We start from the raw sequence: 17,901 nt of genomic DNA, 5'->3' as shown, positions 1-17,901 counted from the left end.
GTTTAGCGAGTGGAGTTCTGCTAAAAAGACTAGACTAGGATATTTTTAGGCAAGATGGGGAAACTAACCCGGAAAAAGAAACTGCAACGCTACTTAGCCCCTGGTCCCGGGCCTGCCTTTCTTTTGTAAGTTACTCTTGCATAAGCTGCCGCTCGTGATAAGGTGCCAAGAGCTCTTCCGCCCCTCTAAGGAGAGCGTGCCCTCACTCAAGATGGCGCCTAGAGAGCTTCAGACCTGGTACGCTGCTGATTGGATGAAAGATAGAGGGCTTCCGGGAGTTTTCAAGCCGACTGTGGGGCCGCTGAGAGGAGTTTTGCACGTGGATCGCCGTTCGGGTGGGCGAGATGGAGACAGCCCCCAAGCCAGGCAGGGATGTCCCGCCCAAGAAAGACAAACTTCAGACCAAGAGAAAGGTATCAGCCTCCCTGGGTGGGAAAGGAAGTTTTTTGCTGCGGGGTCGGGGGGGCGGGGCGTGGGTGCGGAGTATCCGAGTTCCTGATCTGCTTGTAGAAACCGCGGCGATACTGGGAGGAAGAGACCGTTCCGACCAGAGACGGAGCCTCTCCAGGGCCTTCTTGTAACAAGAAGAATCGGGAGCTCCGTCCTCAGAGACGAAAAAATGCTCACATATTAAAGAAGTCTCGGATTTCTAAGAAGCCTCAAGTCCCGAAGAAACCCCGAGAATGGAAGAACCCGGAGTCCCAGCGGAGCTTGTCCGGGGTGAACGTGGAACCTGATGGGTGGCGAGGCGGGCCGCCTTGTGCTTTGAAAGGGTTGGGGTCAATCCAAGGCTGTCTACTAACTGCGTTCTCCTTTCTCCTAGGCCCAAGATCCATTCCCAGGCCCCGCCCCCGTCCCTGTGGAGGTGGTCCAGAAGTTCTGTCGCATTGACAAATCCCGAAAGGTGAGGTCCAGCCGGAGAGTTGGGAAGTGTTGGAGGCACGGAGTGTCTGGGTGAGTTGAATGGAGCCTGGGCCAGGTAGCTCTCCTGTGACCCCACTAATCCTGTGGTTCTTCTGCCACTCCTCCCCACCAACAATGTTATAGCTACCACGTTCTAAAGCCAAAACTCGAAGCCGACTTGAGGTGGCTGAAGCTGAGGAAGAGGAAACAAGTATCAAAGCTGCTCGTTCTGAGCTGCTGCTTGCGGAGGAACCTGGGTGAGTGGGCCCTAATCTGGACCCGCAATCCCTGCCTTATAGGACTGTCTTTTCTCGTTTTTATGTTGGTACACTTGCTTCATATTGGGAAATTTGACTGCTATCCTAACCCTTGCTTTCAGGTTTCTGGAAGGGGAAGATGGGGAAGACACAGCAAAGATATGCCAGGCTGACATTGTGGAGGCTGTGGACATTGCAAGTGCAGCCAAGGTGAGCCTGAGGAGGTAAAAGAGCCAAGGGATTGATTGGTGGTGCAGGACAAGAGAGGAATGGGGGCTAGAAGAAGGCGTTACTGCAGGGGACTCATTTTTCTTTTTTTTTTCTCTCTTCTCTTTTCCAGCACTTTGACTTGAATCTGAGGCAGTTTGGGCCCTACAGACTAAACTACTCTCGAACTGGAAGGTAAGGTTGAATTCTAGTGACTCTTGAACTAAGATGTGTTTCCTTAACCACTTTAGCCATGCCCACTTCAGCCATTCACAGTGTATGTTTGGGTTGTTGATGAGGGGAGGGTCCTTTGATTTGCTTGGGTGTGAGGGTGAGCACCTGCAGCAACATGTGTCTGCCCACCTGGAGAGATGGGGCTGGCATGGGGCAGACCTCAAGTCGTCTGAGTCGCTGGTCCCCTGCGTTAACACCCTGCCTGCCCCTCACCTCCAACAGACACCTGGCTTTTGGAGGGCGCCGAGGTCATGTGGCTGCCCTTGACTGGGTAACAAAGAAGCTTATGTGCGAGATCAACGTCATGGAGGCAGTGCGGGACATCCGGTCAGTGGCCTCACTGTCAGCGGTCAGTAGGGGTGAGATAGTCCATCCTTGATTGAATGATAGCCTGTGACCTCATTTCCCAATTGAACCACTCTTCCTCTCCCCCAGGTTTCTCCATTCTGAGGCACTGCTTGCTGTTGCCCAGAACCGCTGGCTCCACATCTATGACAATCAGGGCATTGAGCTCCACTGTATCCGCCGGTGTGACCGAGTGACACGGCTTGAGTTCCTGCCCTTCCACTTCCTCCTGGCTACAGCTGTGAGTGGCCGTGGAGCTCAGGAACTGGTTGGCAGCCCTTGGGATGACCACTTCTCCTTTAGGACCCCAGGAGAGGGAATACAGAGGGCAATCAGGACTGGGTCATTCTCTCTGTCTCTCTCTTTCTCAGTCAGAAACAGGGTTTCTGACCTACCTGGATGTATCAGTGGGGAAGATCGTGGCAGCTCTGAATGCTCGAGCTGGGCGGCTCGATGTCATGAGTCAGAACCCTTACAATGCCGTCATCCATCTTGGACACAGCAATGGTCAGTACCTGGCTTAGTTTTGACTCTCTGACCATCCTGACTTGCGTCTCTTCTATATTTATACTTCATGAGTCCCTTAAAATTACCCTTTTATTTCCCTTTTTTGTTATCTGTTGGTCTTGAGTTCCCATCTTTCCCAGGTTTAATAACCTCAGGGTTAGGTTTGTATTAGCAACTTTGGTTCTTCTTCTCTTCCAGGTACTGTGTCTTTATGGAGTCCAGCTATGAAGGAGCCACTGGCAAAGATTCTCTGTCATCGTGGTGGGGTCCGGGCTGTGGCAGTAGATTCTACAGGCACGTAAGTCACTGGTAGGATGAGGTGTTAGGTGGGCAGAAAGTTGTGGAAGGTAGTGTGCTTTAGGAGCACAGACTTTATCTAAAGCCAGGATGCCCAGGTTTAAATCACAATGTTACCACTGATGGGCCTTGTAAGTATGGGCATATTGCATAACCTTTGTGTGCCAGTTTCCTCACCCCCAAAATGGAAATATGAGTGTCTAGTTCAAGGGTCCACAAACTTTTTCTGTAAAGAGTCAGATAGTAAATATTTTATGATTTGCTGATAAGAGGTAAAATCAAAGGGTACTGTGTAGGTATTTAAATACCAAGAGAAAACAAATTATCACAATTTTTTTTTTTTTTTTTTTTTTTTTTGAGGCGGAGTCTCGCTCTGTCGCCCAGGCTGGAGTGCAGTGGCCGGATCTCAGCTCACTGCAAGCTCCGCCTCCCGGGTTTACGCCATTCTCCTGCCTCAGCCTCCCGAGTAGCTGGGACTACAGGCGCCCGCCACCTCACCCGGCTAGTTTTTGTATTTTTAGTAGAGACGGGGTTTCACTGTATTAGCCAGGAGGGTCTCGATCTCCTGACCTCATGATCCGCCCGTCTCGGCCTCCCAAAGTGCTGGGATTACAGGCCACAATTTTTTTTTTTGAGATGGAGTCTCACTCTGACGCCCAGGCTGGAGTGCAATGGCGCAATGTCAGCTCACTGCAACCTCCGCCTCTTAGGTTCAAGTGATTCTCCTGCCTTGGCCTCCCGAAGAGCTGGGACTATAGGCACCCAGCACAACACCTGGCTAAGTTTTGTATTTTTAATAGAGACAGGGTTTCACCATGTTGGTCAGGCTGGTCTTGAATTCCTGACCTCAAGTGATCTGCCCGCCTCAGCCTCCCAAAGTGCTGGGATTACAGGCGTGAGCCACTGCGCCTGACCTTTTTTTTTTTTTTTTTAAATCTTTTGAGGGAGATGTAGTCTTGCTCTATCTCCCAGGCTGGAGTGCAGTGGCATGATCTCGGCTCACTGCAACCTCTGCCTCCCGGGTTCAAGCGACTCTTCTGCCTCAGTCTCCCAAGTAGTTGGGATTACAGGCACCTGCCATCATGACCAGCTAATTTTTGCATTTTTTTGTAGAGATGGGGTTTTACCATGTTGGCCAGGCTGGTCTTGAACTCCTGACTTCAGGTGATCTGCCCGCCTCGGCTTCCCAAAGTGCTGGGATTACAGTTGTGAGCCACTGCGCCTGGCCCACACATTTTTAAGTTATAAAATTAAACATAATATGGCCAGGTGCAATGGCTCACGCCTGTAATCCCAGCACTTTGGAGGCTGAGGCGGGTGGCTCACCTGAGGTCAGGAGTTCGAGACCAGCCTGGCCAACATGGCAAAACCCTGTCTCTACTAAAAATCCACAAAATTAGCCGAGTGTTGTGGCAGGGGCCTGTAATCCCAGCAACTTGGGAGGCTGAGGCAGAAGAATCGCTTGAACTTGGGAGGCAGAGGTTGCAGTGAGCCGAGATTATGCCATTGCTCTCCAACCTGGGCAACAAGAGCAAACTCCGTCTCAGAAAAAAAAAAAGTTAAACATAATATGAGGCTGGACACAGTAGCTGAAGCCTGTAATCTTAACACTTTGGTAGGCTGAGTTGGGCAGATCGCTTGAGCCCAGAAGTTCAAAACCAGCCTGGGTGACATGGTAAAACTCTGTCTCTACAAAGATAGAAAACTTAGCCGGGTGTGGTGGTGCATGCCTGTAGTCCCAGCTACTCAGGAGGCTCAGGTGGGAGGATCACCTCAGCACAGGAGGTTAAGGCTGCAGTGAGCTGTGATCATCCCACTGTACTCTCGCATGGGCAGCAGAGCGAGACTCTGCCTCAAAAAAAAAAAAAAAAAAAAAAATAATAATAATAATAATAAATATGATATTTGTGTAATACAGATCTACTAATGGGAAGCACTGAATTTCTCTTTTTGAGGATAACATTTTGCCTAGTTCATGTACCAAGTTAGTGTTCCAAATGATCAGATTTGACTGTAGATACTAATGTTCATGCTGATCTGTAGAGAGTTCATGTATTTCATCTTTGAAAACCTCTTTTCACACAGTTAGGTAATGACAGGTGATATGTGAGGTGCTCAGAATGCTGTGAAGCACTTAGGACTGTGTCACTGGGACTTGTAGTGTACAAAGCAGGAGTGCAAATCAGGATGCCGTAGTCCCTGTCATGACCACTCGGCTATGTGTTGTAGAGCAAAAGCAGCCACGGTGTAAGTAAATAGTGAGTGGCCAGGTTCCAATAAAGCTTTATTTGTGGATATTGGAATTTGAATTTCATACAGTTTTCACAGTCTCAAAATATTCTTTTGATTTTTTTTCAACCACTTAAAAATGTAAAAACCATTCTTGGCTTGTGGGCTGTACAGAACTAGATGATGGGCCAGGTTTGGCCCGTGGGCAGTAGTTTACCAAGCCCTAGTTTAAAGCCCTTATAAAAGCTGTTGTAGACATTAAGATGAGTTAAGGCATATAGTTTAGCACAGTGCTTAGCAAATAGGGAGCGCGGTATTCATCATTGTCATTCAAGATGATTGTTCTCTCCAGGTCTGGCTGATGTGAGGGGTAGAGGTGGTGTCTGCTTTGGATTTCTGCTGTTCCTGAGAGAGTATGTGCATTTTCCACAGCTGTTCTCTCTGATTTGTATTTTCCTCTGATTCCTTTCGTCAGGTATTCACTGGGCATCTGCTGTGGGCGGGGCTCTGTGCTGAAGTTCTGGAGATAAAAGGATGAATCATTGAGCCTGCCTTGGTGTGGTGCTCCAGTTACCCTTTAGGTATAAAAACTTGTGGCTATGGTTTTTTTTTTTTTTTGAGACAGAGCCTCACTCTGTCACCCAGGCTGGAGTGCAGTGGCGCAATCTCACTGCAACCTCTGTCCCCAGGGGTTCAAGCGATTGTCCTGCCTCAGCCTCCTGAGTAGCTGGGATTACATGCACCCGCCACCATGCCCGGTTAATTTTTAAATTTTTTTTTTTTTTTTTTTTTTTTTTTTTTTTTTTTTGTTGAGACGGAGTCTTGCTCTGTCGCCCAGGCTGGAGTGCAGTGGCCGGATCTCAGCTCACTGCAAGCTCCGCCTCCCGGTTTACGCCATTCTCCTGCCTCAGCCTCCCGAGTAGCTGGGACTACAGGCGCCCGCCACCTCGCCCGGCTAGTTTTTTGTATTTTTAGTAGAGACGGGGTTTCACTGTGTTCGCCAGGATGGTCTCGATCTCCTGACCTCGTGATCCGCCCGTCTCGGCCTCCCAAAGTGCTGGGATTACAGGCTTGAGCCACCGCGCCCGGCCAAATTTTTAAATTTTTAGTAGAGATGGGGTTTCACCGTCTTGGCCAGGCTGGTCTTGAACTACTGACATTGTGATTCACCTGCTTCACCCTCCCAAAGTGCTGGGATTACAGGCATGAGCCACTGTACCCGGCCATGGCTATGGTTTTTGAGAATGACTGGCCAGGTGATGCATTTATTTATTTATTATTATTTTTCAAGATGGAGTCTTGATCTGTCACCCAGGCTGGAGTGCAGTGGCACGATCTCGGTTCACTGCAACCTTCGCCTCCTAGGCTCAAGTGATTCTTATGCCTCAGCCTCTGAGTAGCCGGGACTACAGGTGTGTGCCACTGCGTGCAGCTAATTTTTGTATTTTTAATAGAGATGGAATTTCACTATGTTGGCCAGGCTGGTCTCGAACTCCTGACCTTGTGATCCGCCCGTCTGGTCTACCAAAGTGCTGGGATTATAGACCTGAGCCACTGCTCCTAGCCTCTGTAATTGTATCTTTGGCCTCTGTAATTGTTTTTTTTTTTTTTTTTTTGAGACGGAGTCTCGCTCTTGTCGCCCAGGCTGGAGTGCAGTGGCCGAATCTCAGCTCACTGCAAGCTCCGCCTCCCGGGTTTACGCCATTCTCCTGCCTCAACCTCCCGAGTAGCTGGGACTACAGGCGCCTGCCACCTCGCCCGGCTACTTTTTTTTTTTTTTTTGAGGCAGTGTCTCGCTCTGTGGCCCGGACTGGAGTGCAGTGGCCAGATCTCAGCTCACTGCAAGCTCTGCCTCCCGGGTTTACGCCATTCTCCTGCCTCAGCCTCCCGAGTAGCTGGGACTACAGGCGCCCGCCACCTCGCCCGGCTACTTTTTGTATTTTTAGTAGAGACGGGGTTTCACCGTGTTAGCCAGGATGATCTCGATCTCCTGACCTCGTGATCCGCCCGTCTCGGCCTCCCAAAGTGCTGGGATTACAGGCTTGAGCCACCGCGCCCGGCCAATAATATATCACCCCCCACCACCTCAGGCACCGCTGGGATTCGAACCCAGGATCTCCTGTTTACTAGACAGGCGCTTTAACCAGCTAAGCCACAGCGCCGGGCCGGCTAGTTTTTTGTATCTTTTAGTAGAGATGGGGTTTCACCATGTTAGCCAGGATGGTCTCGATCTCCTGACCTCGTGATCCGCCCGTCTCGGCCTCCCAAAGTGCTGGGATTACAGGCTTGAGCCACCGCGCCCGGCCTGGCCTCTGTAATTGTATCTTTGTGAACAAGTGATTTGGTTCTGCCCTTTTTACTCCATATCTATACCAGCCTGGCTCTAGGAGAGTCGGAAGCCCTGCCCAAGGGTTTCTGCCATCTCTGGGCCACTGGGCCAAAGCTGTAGCTTGCCCTCCATGGGCTACCTGGGTCAGCCACTCCTCTGCTTAGCGCTTAATCACTAGTTAGCTGAGGCCTGAAGTTTAATCAACACCTTGATGCTGAACAGCTCTGGTCCTTGTGATCTTCAGCCCATCCCTGCTTTTCTCTGGTCCTTCTCAGGAGCTTGTCACATAGGCAACGGGGACTCCAGCAATGAAGCCGACCATCTTTCATAAGAGGTGTTCTGGTAGCCTGCATTAGGATTGGATTGGGTTGACTTCTCAGAGCCGAACTGCTGCTTGCAGGTTTAGTAGTACAGTAGTATGGCCCAGACTCCCATCTGGCACTGGGCTGGTCTTTAGCCAGGGGATCCTATAGATGGGTGTGTGGAGGGGAGAAGAGCCAGCATGCATCCTTGAGTTGTTAGTTCACCAAAGGATGTGACCCTGTGTTCCAGGAGCGCTCGGTAATTCCTGGTTTGCACTGATGGCCTTTCTCTGTGGTAAAGTCAGGGCCCTGATTATCTTGCCGGAAGTATCCAGTTGGGCCTCCCTTGGGCTCCATCACTGTGCAAGTCTCTGCTCATAAAAACTCTTTAGTTCCCTTCTTCTGGGTTCACAGCCAAGGCAAAAGAGAGTCCTTGGCCTCTTGGCAAACATACATCCCCTACCTGGCTGGTTCCCCTTCAGCTTCCCTCTTTAAGGAATAACTTGAACATAGAAACTCCAACCCCACCTGTAATCCCAGCACTTTGGGAGGCAGAGGAGGTCATTTGAGGCCAGGAGTTCAAGACCAGCATGGCCAACATGGCGAAACCCTGACTCTACTAAAAACACAAAAATTAGCCGTGGTGGCACATGCCTGTAATCCCAGCTACTTGGGAGGCTGAGGCACGAGAATCACTTGAACCAGGGAGGCAGAGGCTGCAGTGAGCCAAGGTCACACCACTGCACTCCAGCTTGGGCAACAGAGTGAGACCCTGTCTCAAAAAAAAAAGAAAAGAAACTCCAACTTCTGAAAGTAAACAACTTATGCAGTACATGATTCCTGGAGAGGATTTGGTCCCAACCTTCCCTCCCTCCTTCCAGGGAAAGCACACAGAGGGGCAGGCCAAGGGTTACTTCACCACTTTCTGAGTAGGTCTTCTCAAGTCCTTGGAGCCTTCAGTTTGTGATTTGTCATTGCCAGAGAGCAACGTTGGGATTGTGAGCTGTGGGTCCTCGGTCTGACAGAAACCCCACAAGTTTTCCGCTCCTGATTTTCCTGACCATGTTTCCCAGCAATCCTGCTAACATAACCTCTGCTTCCCTCTCAGTCTCCACACTCTGGTGTCAATGCGTTTGAACCTGCTGTGTATCTCTTTCCTGTACTTTTTTGAGAATTACCTAGAATGGGTCAAATCCTACCTTTCCTATGAAGCCTTTCTGACCACTGCAGATGTTCTTTCCCCTTGCTGGGCTGTGTGCTGCATGTGTGTACAGGGGGACATCACATTTAGGTGCAGCCTGTCGTGTGGGTGCTCCTTTTGACTCCCGTGTCTTGAGAGGGCTGTGTGGTGTTAGCAGATGAGAGGCAGATGCTAGAGATAGGCCTGACCATCCACTGACCTAGCTTTCCTTTCCCGGAGCTTCAGTTTCCTCACCTCTTAAAGGGAAATAAAAATAGTAAGAGTTGTGTGCAGCTTAACCAAGAGGATGCCTGTGGAGTGTTCAGGGTGATGGTAGTGGTTATTACTATTAATCTTTTTCTCCCCAGCCAGACTTGATGCCTGGACTTGGCCACAGCTTGCTTGGTAAACCCATTTATTGACAGGTTAATTGATCCCTCTTCTCTCACCAGGTACATGGCCACCTCTGGCCTAGACCACCAACTGAAGATCTTTGACTTGAGAGGGACCTACCAGCCTCTGAGCACTCGGACCCTGCCCCATGGAGCAGGGCACCTGGCCTTCTCCCAGAGGGGACTGCTGGTGGCGGGAATGGGTGACGTTGTCAACATCTGGGCAGGGCAGGGCAAGGCCAGCCCACCCTCCCTTGAACAGCCCTACCTCACCCATCGGCTCTCAGGCCCTGTGCATGGCCTTCAGTTCTGCCCCTTTGAAGATGTGCTAGGGGTGGGGCACAGTGGGGGCATCACCAGCATGCTGGTCCCTGGTGAGTGGGCCAGGGATGGGGCTTGAAATGAATGAACTCTGGGTGGAAGTTTGGGCCTGAGACATCCAGGAGCTGGGGGATTGGTTGGGCTGGAGCTGTTGGACTTAAGGTTTTTCCTTACAGCTCCATGCTCCTCCCTCCCTCCCTTCAGGGGCCGGTGAGCCCAACTTTGATGGCCTGGAGAGTAATCCTTACAGAAGCCGGAAGCAACGCCAGGAGTGGGAGGTGAAGGCCCTGCTAGAGAAGGTGAGGCTCCCCTTCTGGAGAGGGTGAGGTTCCCCCTTCCTGGAGAAGGTGAGGTTCCCCCTGGCGGAGAGGGTCAGGGTTCCCCCTGGCGGAGAGGGTGAGATTGCCCCTGTTGGAGAAGGTGAGGTTCCCCTGCTGGTTGGTGTGCAGCATGGTTGTGAGGCCCCTGCTGCTGGGGAAGGTATGCATGTGGTTTTGGGTTGGAGGTAGAGAAAGCTATCCTGAGGTCTCATGCTGGGGGTTCTGGATAGAGGGGTTCAGCAGCCTTCCTGGCTTCCCTTTTTGGTGCTACCCTCCTGTGGCTCCTTGCTGAGTCCTATCCCTCTGTGAAACCCCCAGGTACCTGCAGAGCTTATTTGTCTTGACCCACGAGCCCTGGCCAAGGTGGATGTCATCTCTCTGGAGCAGGGAAAGAAGGAGCGGATAGAGAGGCTGGTATGGAGCAGGCCCCTGAATGCCCAGGCCTGTCTTCTCCCCCACTGGCCAGAAGTGTGGCCAGCAGGTGGGTGCTGCCAGTTCCTTGACTCCGACCGAGGCTGTAACAGATTTCACTCCTGTCCCCTCCCTCAGGGCTATGACCCGGAGGCTAAGGCTCCCTTCCAGCCAAAGCCAAAGCAGAAGGGCCGCAGCTCCACAGCAAGCCTGGTGAAGAGGAAGAGGAAGGTCATGGATGAGGAACACAGGGTAGATGAGTATTGGGATGGGCCGGGCCTTCCACAGGCTGCACCCTCCTGCTTGTGCATCTGCCCTTGTCAGCCTGCCACTTCTCACTGTCCCTGTGTCCTCCCCCTCTCCGGTCCCCAGGACAAGGTCCGGCAGAGCCTTCAGCAGCAGCAGCAGCAGCAGCAGCAGCAGCATAAGGAAGTGAAGGCCAAGCCCACAGGGGCCCGGCCATCTGCCCTGGACAGATTTGTGCGCTGAGCCAGACTCCTGGGTTGCCTGGGAACCGTCTCTCCCCAAGATCACCTGTAGGGAAAAGAGTGTTCCCTGGAACAAGGAGGTGGGGCACTGTGGTCCTTTCCCCAACTGGGGGTGGACAGCTGGCTCCTGGGGTGGGTTGGTATTAAAGAGGAAAGCGATTTTTTGGATAATGTGTCTGGATCATCTTGTGGACCCCTCCCCCTTGCCCAGCATGAGGCCATTCTAGGATCAGAGGAGTGTGTCCTGCCTCTACCCCCATACCTTGTGGCTGCTGTGGCCTTAGCTTTGCCTTTTAGGGGCCTTCCTCCTCAGAGAGGCTGTCCTCTCTCCCATGTCCCTGGAGATGTCCTTCCCATGAAGCAAGGTCTGGCAGCCTCTGGGGTCTCCAGGTTTGTGTTGTTCTGGGGGTCCTGGTGAAGACCACACTGTACTCGAAGAAGAAGTGGAGACAAGTTTATTGAGGAGCTTGACAGCCCTCTTCTGCCCTACTTTGAGAGAACAGCTGCAGCATTTTTTTCTTCTCTTCCTGATGACCATCTTTCAGGCTGGCGGGCCAGGCCCCTGGGTGTCTCCCATATCCCTGTCTTTAGTGAGACTGAGGATCTGGTATGAGGAAACAGATCAGCTGCAGCCAGTGAGGGCCCCTGCGTTGGGCCTGGGAGAGAGAAGGTCCTGTTCCTGCCTTTCCTGCGGCCCCAGGCACTCTCAGCTGTGAAGCCAGGCTATTGCTCGACACCGCAGGATGCCCAGGACTCCCTGGAACCAGGAGCAAAAGGGTGCAGTCCTTTCCCCGTCAGAGCCACCCACCAGCTTCCAGGCTTCCTGCATCTTCCAGGGGTCCAGCCTGTGGGACGTCAGCAGGAATTTCCCATAGCAGCACCGGTCTAGCGGGTAGTGGGTGGCACCAGCCAGCTTGACACACTGTGTTGGGGCGAGGCCTCCTCGTCGGGCACTTACCCCCACAAAGACATCCTCTAATGGGAGAGGGGGTGCCCGGCTGGCCACCTTGAGAATGAGCTGCACAGCAGACGCTGATAGCACATACCCCGTGCCTGAGGCATAGGGTGGGAAGGGGCCCCAGGTGTGAGGCCACTGCTCCTCTGATACACGGTGCCTGCCCCCTGGTGTCCGAGAGGGGTTCACTCGCCAGTGCACCCGGCCCAGGTACAGAAGAGGCACTTCCTCGCTGTGCAAGGCCTGGCCTCCTTCCTGCTGTTCATTTCCAACCTCAGCCTCTCTCTGGGGTTCCGTGCTTCTCTCCCATTGCTCCCAACGGCCCCCTCGCAAGACCAGCTCTGATACCAGTTCGGGGACGTTGACATACACATCATCGTCCGTCTTGAGGACGTATCGGGCCATGGGGCAGTGTTTCTCAGCCCAGTTGAGCCCGCTGAGGGTCTTGAGGGTGAGGTTGCGGTAGGAGTCCTGGAAGGCGGCCTGCAAGATATCCCCCTGGGCTGCTGACTCCGAGGCCAAGTCGTTCCCCTGGGAGCCCCACACGGGGTGCTGTGCGTTCGGCTCTCCCAGCAGGAATAGCGTCTGTACCCTGAGTCCCCGGGCCTCGCGCAGCCCGCCCCACGAGGCCCGAATGGCGTTTCTCTGGTTCAGGTTTTCCGGAGCCGTGCACACCAGGATGAGCAGGAAGGGAGGAGCCCCGGGACCACCGCAAGCTTCCTGGTTGGGGATCAAGAGGCGGGGCAGGGCCAGGGGCGGCCCCGGTGAGGCGGGGGCTGGGAGCAGGGAGGCTAGTGAGAGGCTCAGCAGCTCCTCCCCCAACCCCGAAGGCCCGAAGAGGGTCCAGACGATCACCAGCAGCAGAGCGGTGAGGAGCAGGCGCCGGAAGAGCCTGAGCGGCATGGTGCGCCGCACTCCAAGGGGAATCCGGAGAGAAGGGCGGAGACTAGCTCCCCGGGCCTGGGTCACGGCCGGGATTTAACCGACCACGCCTGGGATGCGGAGGGCTGAGCGCGCGACCGGGACCAGCGCACCCTGGGGGTCGGGGGAAGGCGGTGCGGACCGCGGTCGAGGCATGCTGCGGGGGTGGCTACCTTGTCGTCTCGGCCTCGCCGCCAGCAAGCTCCGCTCCATGGCTGGCCGACTGCGGCACTCACGGCCCCTCCCCCGCCTCGCCCTGGCGGCCGGCCTGCCACCCGCTTCCGCGCTGCGCGCTCCCATCCCCGCCGGAAGCGGCGTCGGAGCAGCGCGGCAGGGCGCGGAAACCCGGGCGGGTGGCGTGGCACCAAATGGAGCGAGACCGGTCTGTCCAGCCACTCCCCATCCCAACCCACCCACGTATTCCACCAGGGGGACCACACCCTTTATAACCAACATCTGTGTTTTTGCCTTTGTTGCTTTGGTCACAGCCCCAAAGATTTTCTCTTATAACTAGATGACCCCTTTTTTAAAAACAAAAACCCAGAGTGACCAGGACCTGCAAACTCACCTGAACTGCAACTGTCTAGGCTCAGCTACCCACTCCACAACCATGCTGCACACCAACCGCAGGGGATTGGTCTCTAAAGTGGCCTGGGCCACCCCCTTGAGGCTGGGAATTGTTTTCCCCTCACATTTCTCTTTACAGAGAGGGACATCACTAGCTACACATAGGGAGACAGAAGGGTCTGCAGCTAAAGCCAATAGCACTGTGTGGGCAACTGAGTAGGGCAGCTCTAAATGGAAAAGGGACCCAGCACTTTAACATTCCCTATTAGAATGGACAGAAAGGACAGGAAGCCATGGGTATATAAACTATTTATTAACAGACAAGGCCTACAGACTTATTTCTTCTTGGACACACCCACGGTGCGGCCACGGCGGCCAGTGGTCTTGGTGTGCTGGCCTCGGACACGAAGGCTGCAGGTAAAAAGAGAAGGGTCATAGGTCATACACAGCACAAAGAAAAGGTTGGGGAAAAGGAAGAGCGAGTAGGAGGAATCCTGTGAGTCGAGGTAGGCAGGGAGATGAGACCCCTCACTCACCCCCAGAAGTGGCGCAGCCCTCTATGGGCCCGAATCTTCTTCAGCCGCTCCAGGTCTTCACGGAGCTTGTTGTCCAGACCATTGGCTAGGACCTGGATTCAGAGGAGGCGGCAAGGGATGTTTCATCCCGATCACCTATGCCCAATTCTATCAGGACCCTCCACCCTTCCTCTCATCCCGCCCTCATTTCAGTACACACCTGGCTATATTTTCCATCCTTTACATCCTTCTGTCTGTTCAAGAACCAGTCTGGGATCTTGTACTGGCGTGGATTCTGCATAATGGTGATCACACGTTCCACCTGGCAGGCAGGACAAGGTCAGATCTACATGGCCCCCTTACCGAGGCTGACCCCACCCCCAGCCCCCTTCCTTGTCCTCACCTCATCCTCAGTGAGTTCTCCCGCCCTCTTGGTGAGGTCAATGTCTGCTTTCCTCAACACCACATGAGCATATCTTCGGCCCACACCCTGAATGAAGTGAGGGTTTTCGGAATTACGGTTCAATCCGATTTTTAAATTCCTTTATAGCCTCATTATTCAAAAAGCGCACAAAGGTAGGATCTGCAATAATCTATTTTGCAATCCCCTAGGTCACCCTTTCCTCACCCACCTTTCCAGATATAAACCATTCGATAGAAGGTTAACTTTGGGCCGCACGCAGTGGCTCACGCCTGTAATCCTAGCACTTTGGGAGGCCCAGGTGGGCGGATGACTTTGAGGGCAGGAGTTCGAAACCAGCCTGGCCAAAATGGTGAAACCCTACTAAAAATACAAAAAAATCAGCCGAGCATGGTGGCGGGCGCCTGTAATCCCAGCTACTTGGGAGGCTGTGGCAGAATTGCTTGAACCTGGGAGGCGGAGGTCACAGCAAGCCGAGATCACACCACCACACTCAAACCTGGGTGAGAGAGAGAGACCCCGTCTCAAAAAAAAAAAAAAAAAAAAAAAAAAAAAAAAAGTTTACTTTGTTCAGGGGCACGACTGAATCATGAACACAGAATTTAGTATTATAGACAACCCTTTGAAAGCAGGGTTTTCTCCTCATTGCTCAGCATATGTATTTGTCACTAAGTGCCTTCTGATTCTTGCATTTAGGAGAACAAGGGGCCTGCCTCTCCAAGTTGATGCAGTAAACCAGAGTCTTACGAGTTACAGGCTTTGATTAAGGTACTTGGGCTGTCAGTTCCTCGGAATCTCTAAGGCAAATCCCTGTATCCCTATAATCAAAGTATTCCAAGATCACAAACTGAATTTTGTCAGTGCCCAGAACTGACCGCCCAAGTGATTATAAAGAAAACCCAATGCTTACATTGGTAGCATGATATCAACACCAGCACTAGCACCCATGCCATCTAAACTCATGAACCAAAGTGATTTGGAGAGTGAAGGATGAACTGAATAGTAAGCCCTGCCCCTCATTTTGTCCAACTAGAACCTCAGAATGTGGCCCTATTTGGAAATAAGGTCTTCACAGAAATAATTAGGTAAAATGAAGTTATCTTTGATTAGGGTGGGCTCTAGATCCAAGGACAAATCATGAGAGAGACATGAAGAGGACCATGAGATGACAGTAACAGATTGAAGTAATGCAGTTACAAGCCAAGGAACACTAAGGATTACTGATAACCACCAGAAGATAGGAAGATGCAAGGTTCTTAAGTGCCTTCAGTGCTGTAATTTTCTTAGTTTATATGAACTTGTTATAGTAGGCCCCAGGAAACTAAAACAAATGGCAGTTCCTCTCTGCAAGACAGAGAGATCAAGGGTTGGCTTCACGGTGGCTCATGCCTGTAATGAGCATGAGCTGGGAGGCTGAGGCTGGAGGATCACTGAGCCCAGGAGTTCCAGACCAGCTTGGACAATACAGCAAGATCCAGATTAGCACACTTATAGCCCCAACTACTTGGGAAGTTGAGGCAGGAGGATTTACTTGAGCCCTGCAGGTCAAGGCTGCAGTGAACGGTGATTCCGCCACTCCAGCCTGGGCGACAGCGTCTCAAAAAATAAATGTGGCTGGGTGCAGTGGCTCAAGCCTGTAATCCCAGCACTTTGGGAGGCTAAGGTGGGTGGATCACCTGAGGTCAGAAATTGTAGACCAGCCTGACCAACATGGTGAAATCCCATCTCTTCTAAAAATACAAAAATTAGCTGGGCGTGTGCCTGTAATCTCAGCTACTTGGGAGGCTAAAGTTGCAGTGAGATGAGATCGCGCCACTGCACTCCAGCCTGGGTCTCAGAATAAATAAACGTGACCAAGAGTCAAATTACTAGGTTTATTCAGAAGAGAGCAGGGTCTTTCAAATTTATTAATTAAATGACGAGGTTTCACCATGTTGGCCAGGCTGGTCTTGAATTCCTGACCTCAGGGGATTCACCCACTTCAGCCTCCAAAGTGAGCCACTGCACTCAGCCTCAAATTTAATTATATGTTTACAAATGAAGATTTACTTCAAAATGAGAGTGGGAAGAGAGATAGATAAAATGAGATTTCTAATTTTAGTTAGATTTCTAATTTTAGTTAGAATAACCTTCATCCAAGAAGGTTATTCTTCTCTATTACACTTCTGAATGGTGCACCTCTACTTAAGCCTCACAGCAAGTATCTAAGTACAGTATTTCACACTGCCTGCCTGATTAGTTTCACAGAGCACCCAACAGAAGTAATTTTCCTCTACACATTCCTTAAACCAGCCAACAGTATCCCTACTACTATCCATTCGCTAACGTCGCCTAAGTATCTGCCATGCAACAGAAGCCAAGAACTGTAAGACAGGACTAGCCCTGCACCCATGAAGTGGACACATACTGGTAGGCTATTTCCACAACTAACTACAAATTCTGACTTTAAAAAAAAAAAAAAAAAGTGTGTATCTAGAAAGGCAGGAGTTTATTAGGTTTGTGGAAATACCCAAGTGAAAAAATTATTCTTGCATTCACTGATTCGATTCTTAAAAGCCAAAGAGAGAGCTGTACTCCTTCACACTTCGACAGGAGTGACATATGAGTAAATGTCCTGCTCATACTTCTTCCACCCTCCATCTACAAGTTTCTTCACACTTTTTATCTGTTGGCATTTCTACTCATCCCTCAAGATGCCCAGTAATCCTCCAATTCTCAGGGAATATAAATTTCACAGGAAGGGTTGCTGTTATGATGGCGGGGTGGGTAAAGAAACCGAATCTAGAAGGATCTCACGGTTCAGGAAAACCTTAGCGAATTCGGGTGAGCAACCATACCTCCTCCTCACTTCCCCGGGTGGAAATGTTTTGGCTCGACCTTAGACCACTCTCTCGGCTTTAATCACTTATTTTCTGTGGTAAATGTGGTAAGTGCTAAAGGGGTTAGTCTCTTCCTAAACCACTTTCTTTTCTTAATCCAGCAGTCAAGGTGATCTGGATGAGACTCAAGTCTCCCCAACCTTGCTTCATTTTTGCTTATGTCTTCACAACCCAATTCTCATTTACATTCCCTATTCCTTATCCTACTTTACTTACCTTAATGGCAGTGATGGCAAAGGCTATTTTCCGCCGCCCATCGATGTTGGTGTTGAGTACTCGCAAAATATGCTGGAACTTTTCAGGGATCACTAGAGACTGGTTTAAAAAGTACGGGGTAGAAATTAGACACAGTAAACTATCAAACAGTAAGGTTGTAAGGCAAACGAACTTCATACAAAACGGTTAAGCCTGTCACACAAGTGGCAAAGACACCCGATTCCCACCCCTAAGGTTTTCACACCACACAGCAAACTCCTCAGTCCTGCAGAGTAGGCACATGATGCAACCTTTGGAGAGAGGAGGCAGGTCTCCTGCCCATTCCCAAAAGTGCGTGGCGGAAGCCAGAGTTCCCCATACACGCCCAAGCCTTAGGCAGCTTCCGTGAGCCAGGGCAGTGACCCTTCCTCGGGCCCGCTCTCCGAAACTGGAAATCTTTGGTGTCCCTTTCCAGGGGTGCGATCCAAGGCTTCATACGGAAAGTCTCGGGCCCTCAGGACAGGGCGTTTCCAGAACCCCAACAGCCGGCTTTCCTTGCCCGAGTTGCGATGTCGCTGGATCACGGCACGGATTCCAGGCTTACCATGGCGGCAGCACAAGCGGCGGCGTGTAAGCCTCCTGTGGAAGAGAGAGCGGAAGTGACGCGGTATCATTATATAGCTTTCAGGAGGAAGAGGCGGAGCGATCTAGGCGAAGTGCTTCCGG

General features: G+C 51.7%; 3 protein-coding genes and 1 non-coding gene across 6 annotated transcripts; 1 reads left to right on the top strand and 3 right to left on the bottom strand.

The window, feature by feature from the left end:
• The first annotated feature begins 4 nt into the window (after window positions 1–4).
• Window positions 5–10,890, top strand: WDR46 (WD repeat domain 46). Of its 3 annotated transcripts, XM_033216775.1 has the most exons (15): window positions 5–413; window positions 511–720; window positions 824–904; window positions 1,048–1,160; window positions 1,283–1,370; window positions 1,501–1,562; window positions 1,824–1,928; window positions 2,037–2,187; window positions 2,318–2,453; window positions 2,652–2,751; window positions 9,243–9,556; window positions 9,708–9,802; window positions 10,142–10,237; window positions 10,373–10,486; window positions 10,607–10,890. In XM_033216775.1, the coding sequence occupies exons 1-15, from the start codon at window positions 345–347 to the stop codon at window positions 10,721–10,723; spliced, it is 1,851 nt and encodes a 616-aa protein (XP_033072666.1). In that variant the 5' UTR covers window positions 5–344; the 3' UTR covers window positions 10,724–10,890. The 3 variants fall into 3 exon arrangements, with proteins under 3 accessions (XP_033072666.1, XP_033072665.1, XP_033072667.1); XM_033216774.1 differs by having other exon boundaries at window positions 114–413; window positions 10,373–10,890; XM_033216776.1 differs by lacking the exon at window positions 5–413 and having other exon boundaries at window positions 644–748; window positions 10,373–10,890.
• B3GALT4 (beta-1,3-galactosyltransferase 4) lies at window positions 5,021–12,919 on the bottom strand. Its single transcript, XM_033216781.1, has 2 exons — window positions 10,985–12,919; window positions 5,021–5,499 (listed from the first exon to the last, which is right to left on the bottom strand). The coding sequence occupies exon 1, from the start codon at window positions 12,578–12,580 to the stop codon at window positions 11,429–11,431; it is 1,152 nt and encodes a 383-aa protein (XP_033072672.1). The 5' UTR covers window positions 12,581–12,919; the 3' UTR covers window positions 5,021–5,499; window positions 10,985–11,428.
• On the bottom strand, window positions 7,068–7,141 carry TRNAT-AGU. Its single transcript has one exon. It is a non-coding gene; the product is annotated as a tRNA-Thr (tRNA).
• Window positions 12,920–13,459: 540 nt separating the features above from the next.
• RPS18 (ribosomal protein S18) lies at window positions 13,460–17,879 on the bottom strand. The gene is made up of 6 exons (XM_033216782.1): window positions 17,780–17,879; window positions 17,197–17,295; window positions 14,084–14,170; window positions 13,901–14,002; window positions 13,702–13,793; window positions 13,460–13,576 (listed from the first exon to the last, which is right to left on the bottom strand). The coding sequence occupies exons 1-6, from the start codon at window positions 17,780–17,782 to the stop codon at window positions 13,501–13,503; spliced, it is 459 nt and encodes a 152-aa protein (XP_033072673.1). The 5' UTR covers window positions 17,783–17,879; the 3' UTR covers window positions 13,460–13,500.
• Window positions 17,880–17,901: the final 22 nt, after the last annotated feature.

Source organism: Trachypithecus francoisi, unplaced genomic scaffold (genome assembly GCF_009764315.1).
Source record: "Trachypithecus francoisi isolate TF-2019V2 unplaced genomic scaffold, Tfra_2.0 Lachesis_group10, whole genome shotgun sequence".
Classification (NCBI taxonomy): domain Eukaryota; kingdom Metazoa; phylum Chordata; class Mammalia; order Primates; family Cercopithecidae; genus Trachypithecus; species Trachypithecus francoisi.
Note: the sequence above shows the minus strand (reverse complement) of the source record. Positions and strands in the feature narration are given on the sequence as shown.

What these genes read in the sequence shown, in the direction of transcription:
- B3GALT4 (XM_033216781.1), bottom strand. Translation starts at nt 12,580, where the DNA reads ATGCCGCTCAGGCTCTTCCGGCGCCTGCTCCTCACCGCTCTGCTGCTG.
- WDR46 (XM_033216774.1), top strand. Translation starts at nt 345, where the DNA reads ATGGAGACAGCCCCCAAGCCAGGCAGGGATGTCCCGCCCAAGAAAGAC. An exon ending in CTGCTTGCGGAGGAACCTGG is followed by an intron (nt 1,161 to 1,282) that starts GTGAGTGGGCCC and finishes CCTTGCTTTCAG; the next exon opens with GTTTCTGGAAGGGGAAGATG. An exon ending in GAGGCAGTGCGGGACATCCG is followed by an intron (nt 1,929 to 2,036) that starts GTCAGTGGCCTC and finishes CCTCTCCCCCAG; the next exon opens with GTTTCTCCATTCTGAGGCAC.
- RPS18 (XM_033216782.1), bottom strand. An exon ending in TTGCCATCACTGCCATTAAG is followed by an intron (nt 14,171 to 17,196) that starts GTAAGTAAAGTA and finishes CACTTCATTCAG; the next exon opens with GGTGTGGGCCGAAGATATGC. An exon ending in GAGAACTCACTGAGGATGAG is followed by an intron (nt 14,003 to 14,083) that starts GTGAGGACAAGG and finishes CCTGCCTGCCAG; the next exon opens with GTGGAACGTGTGATCACCAT.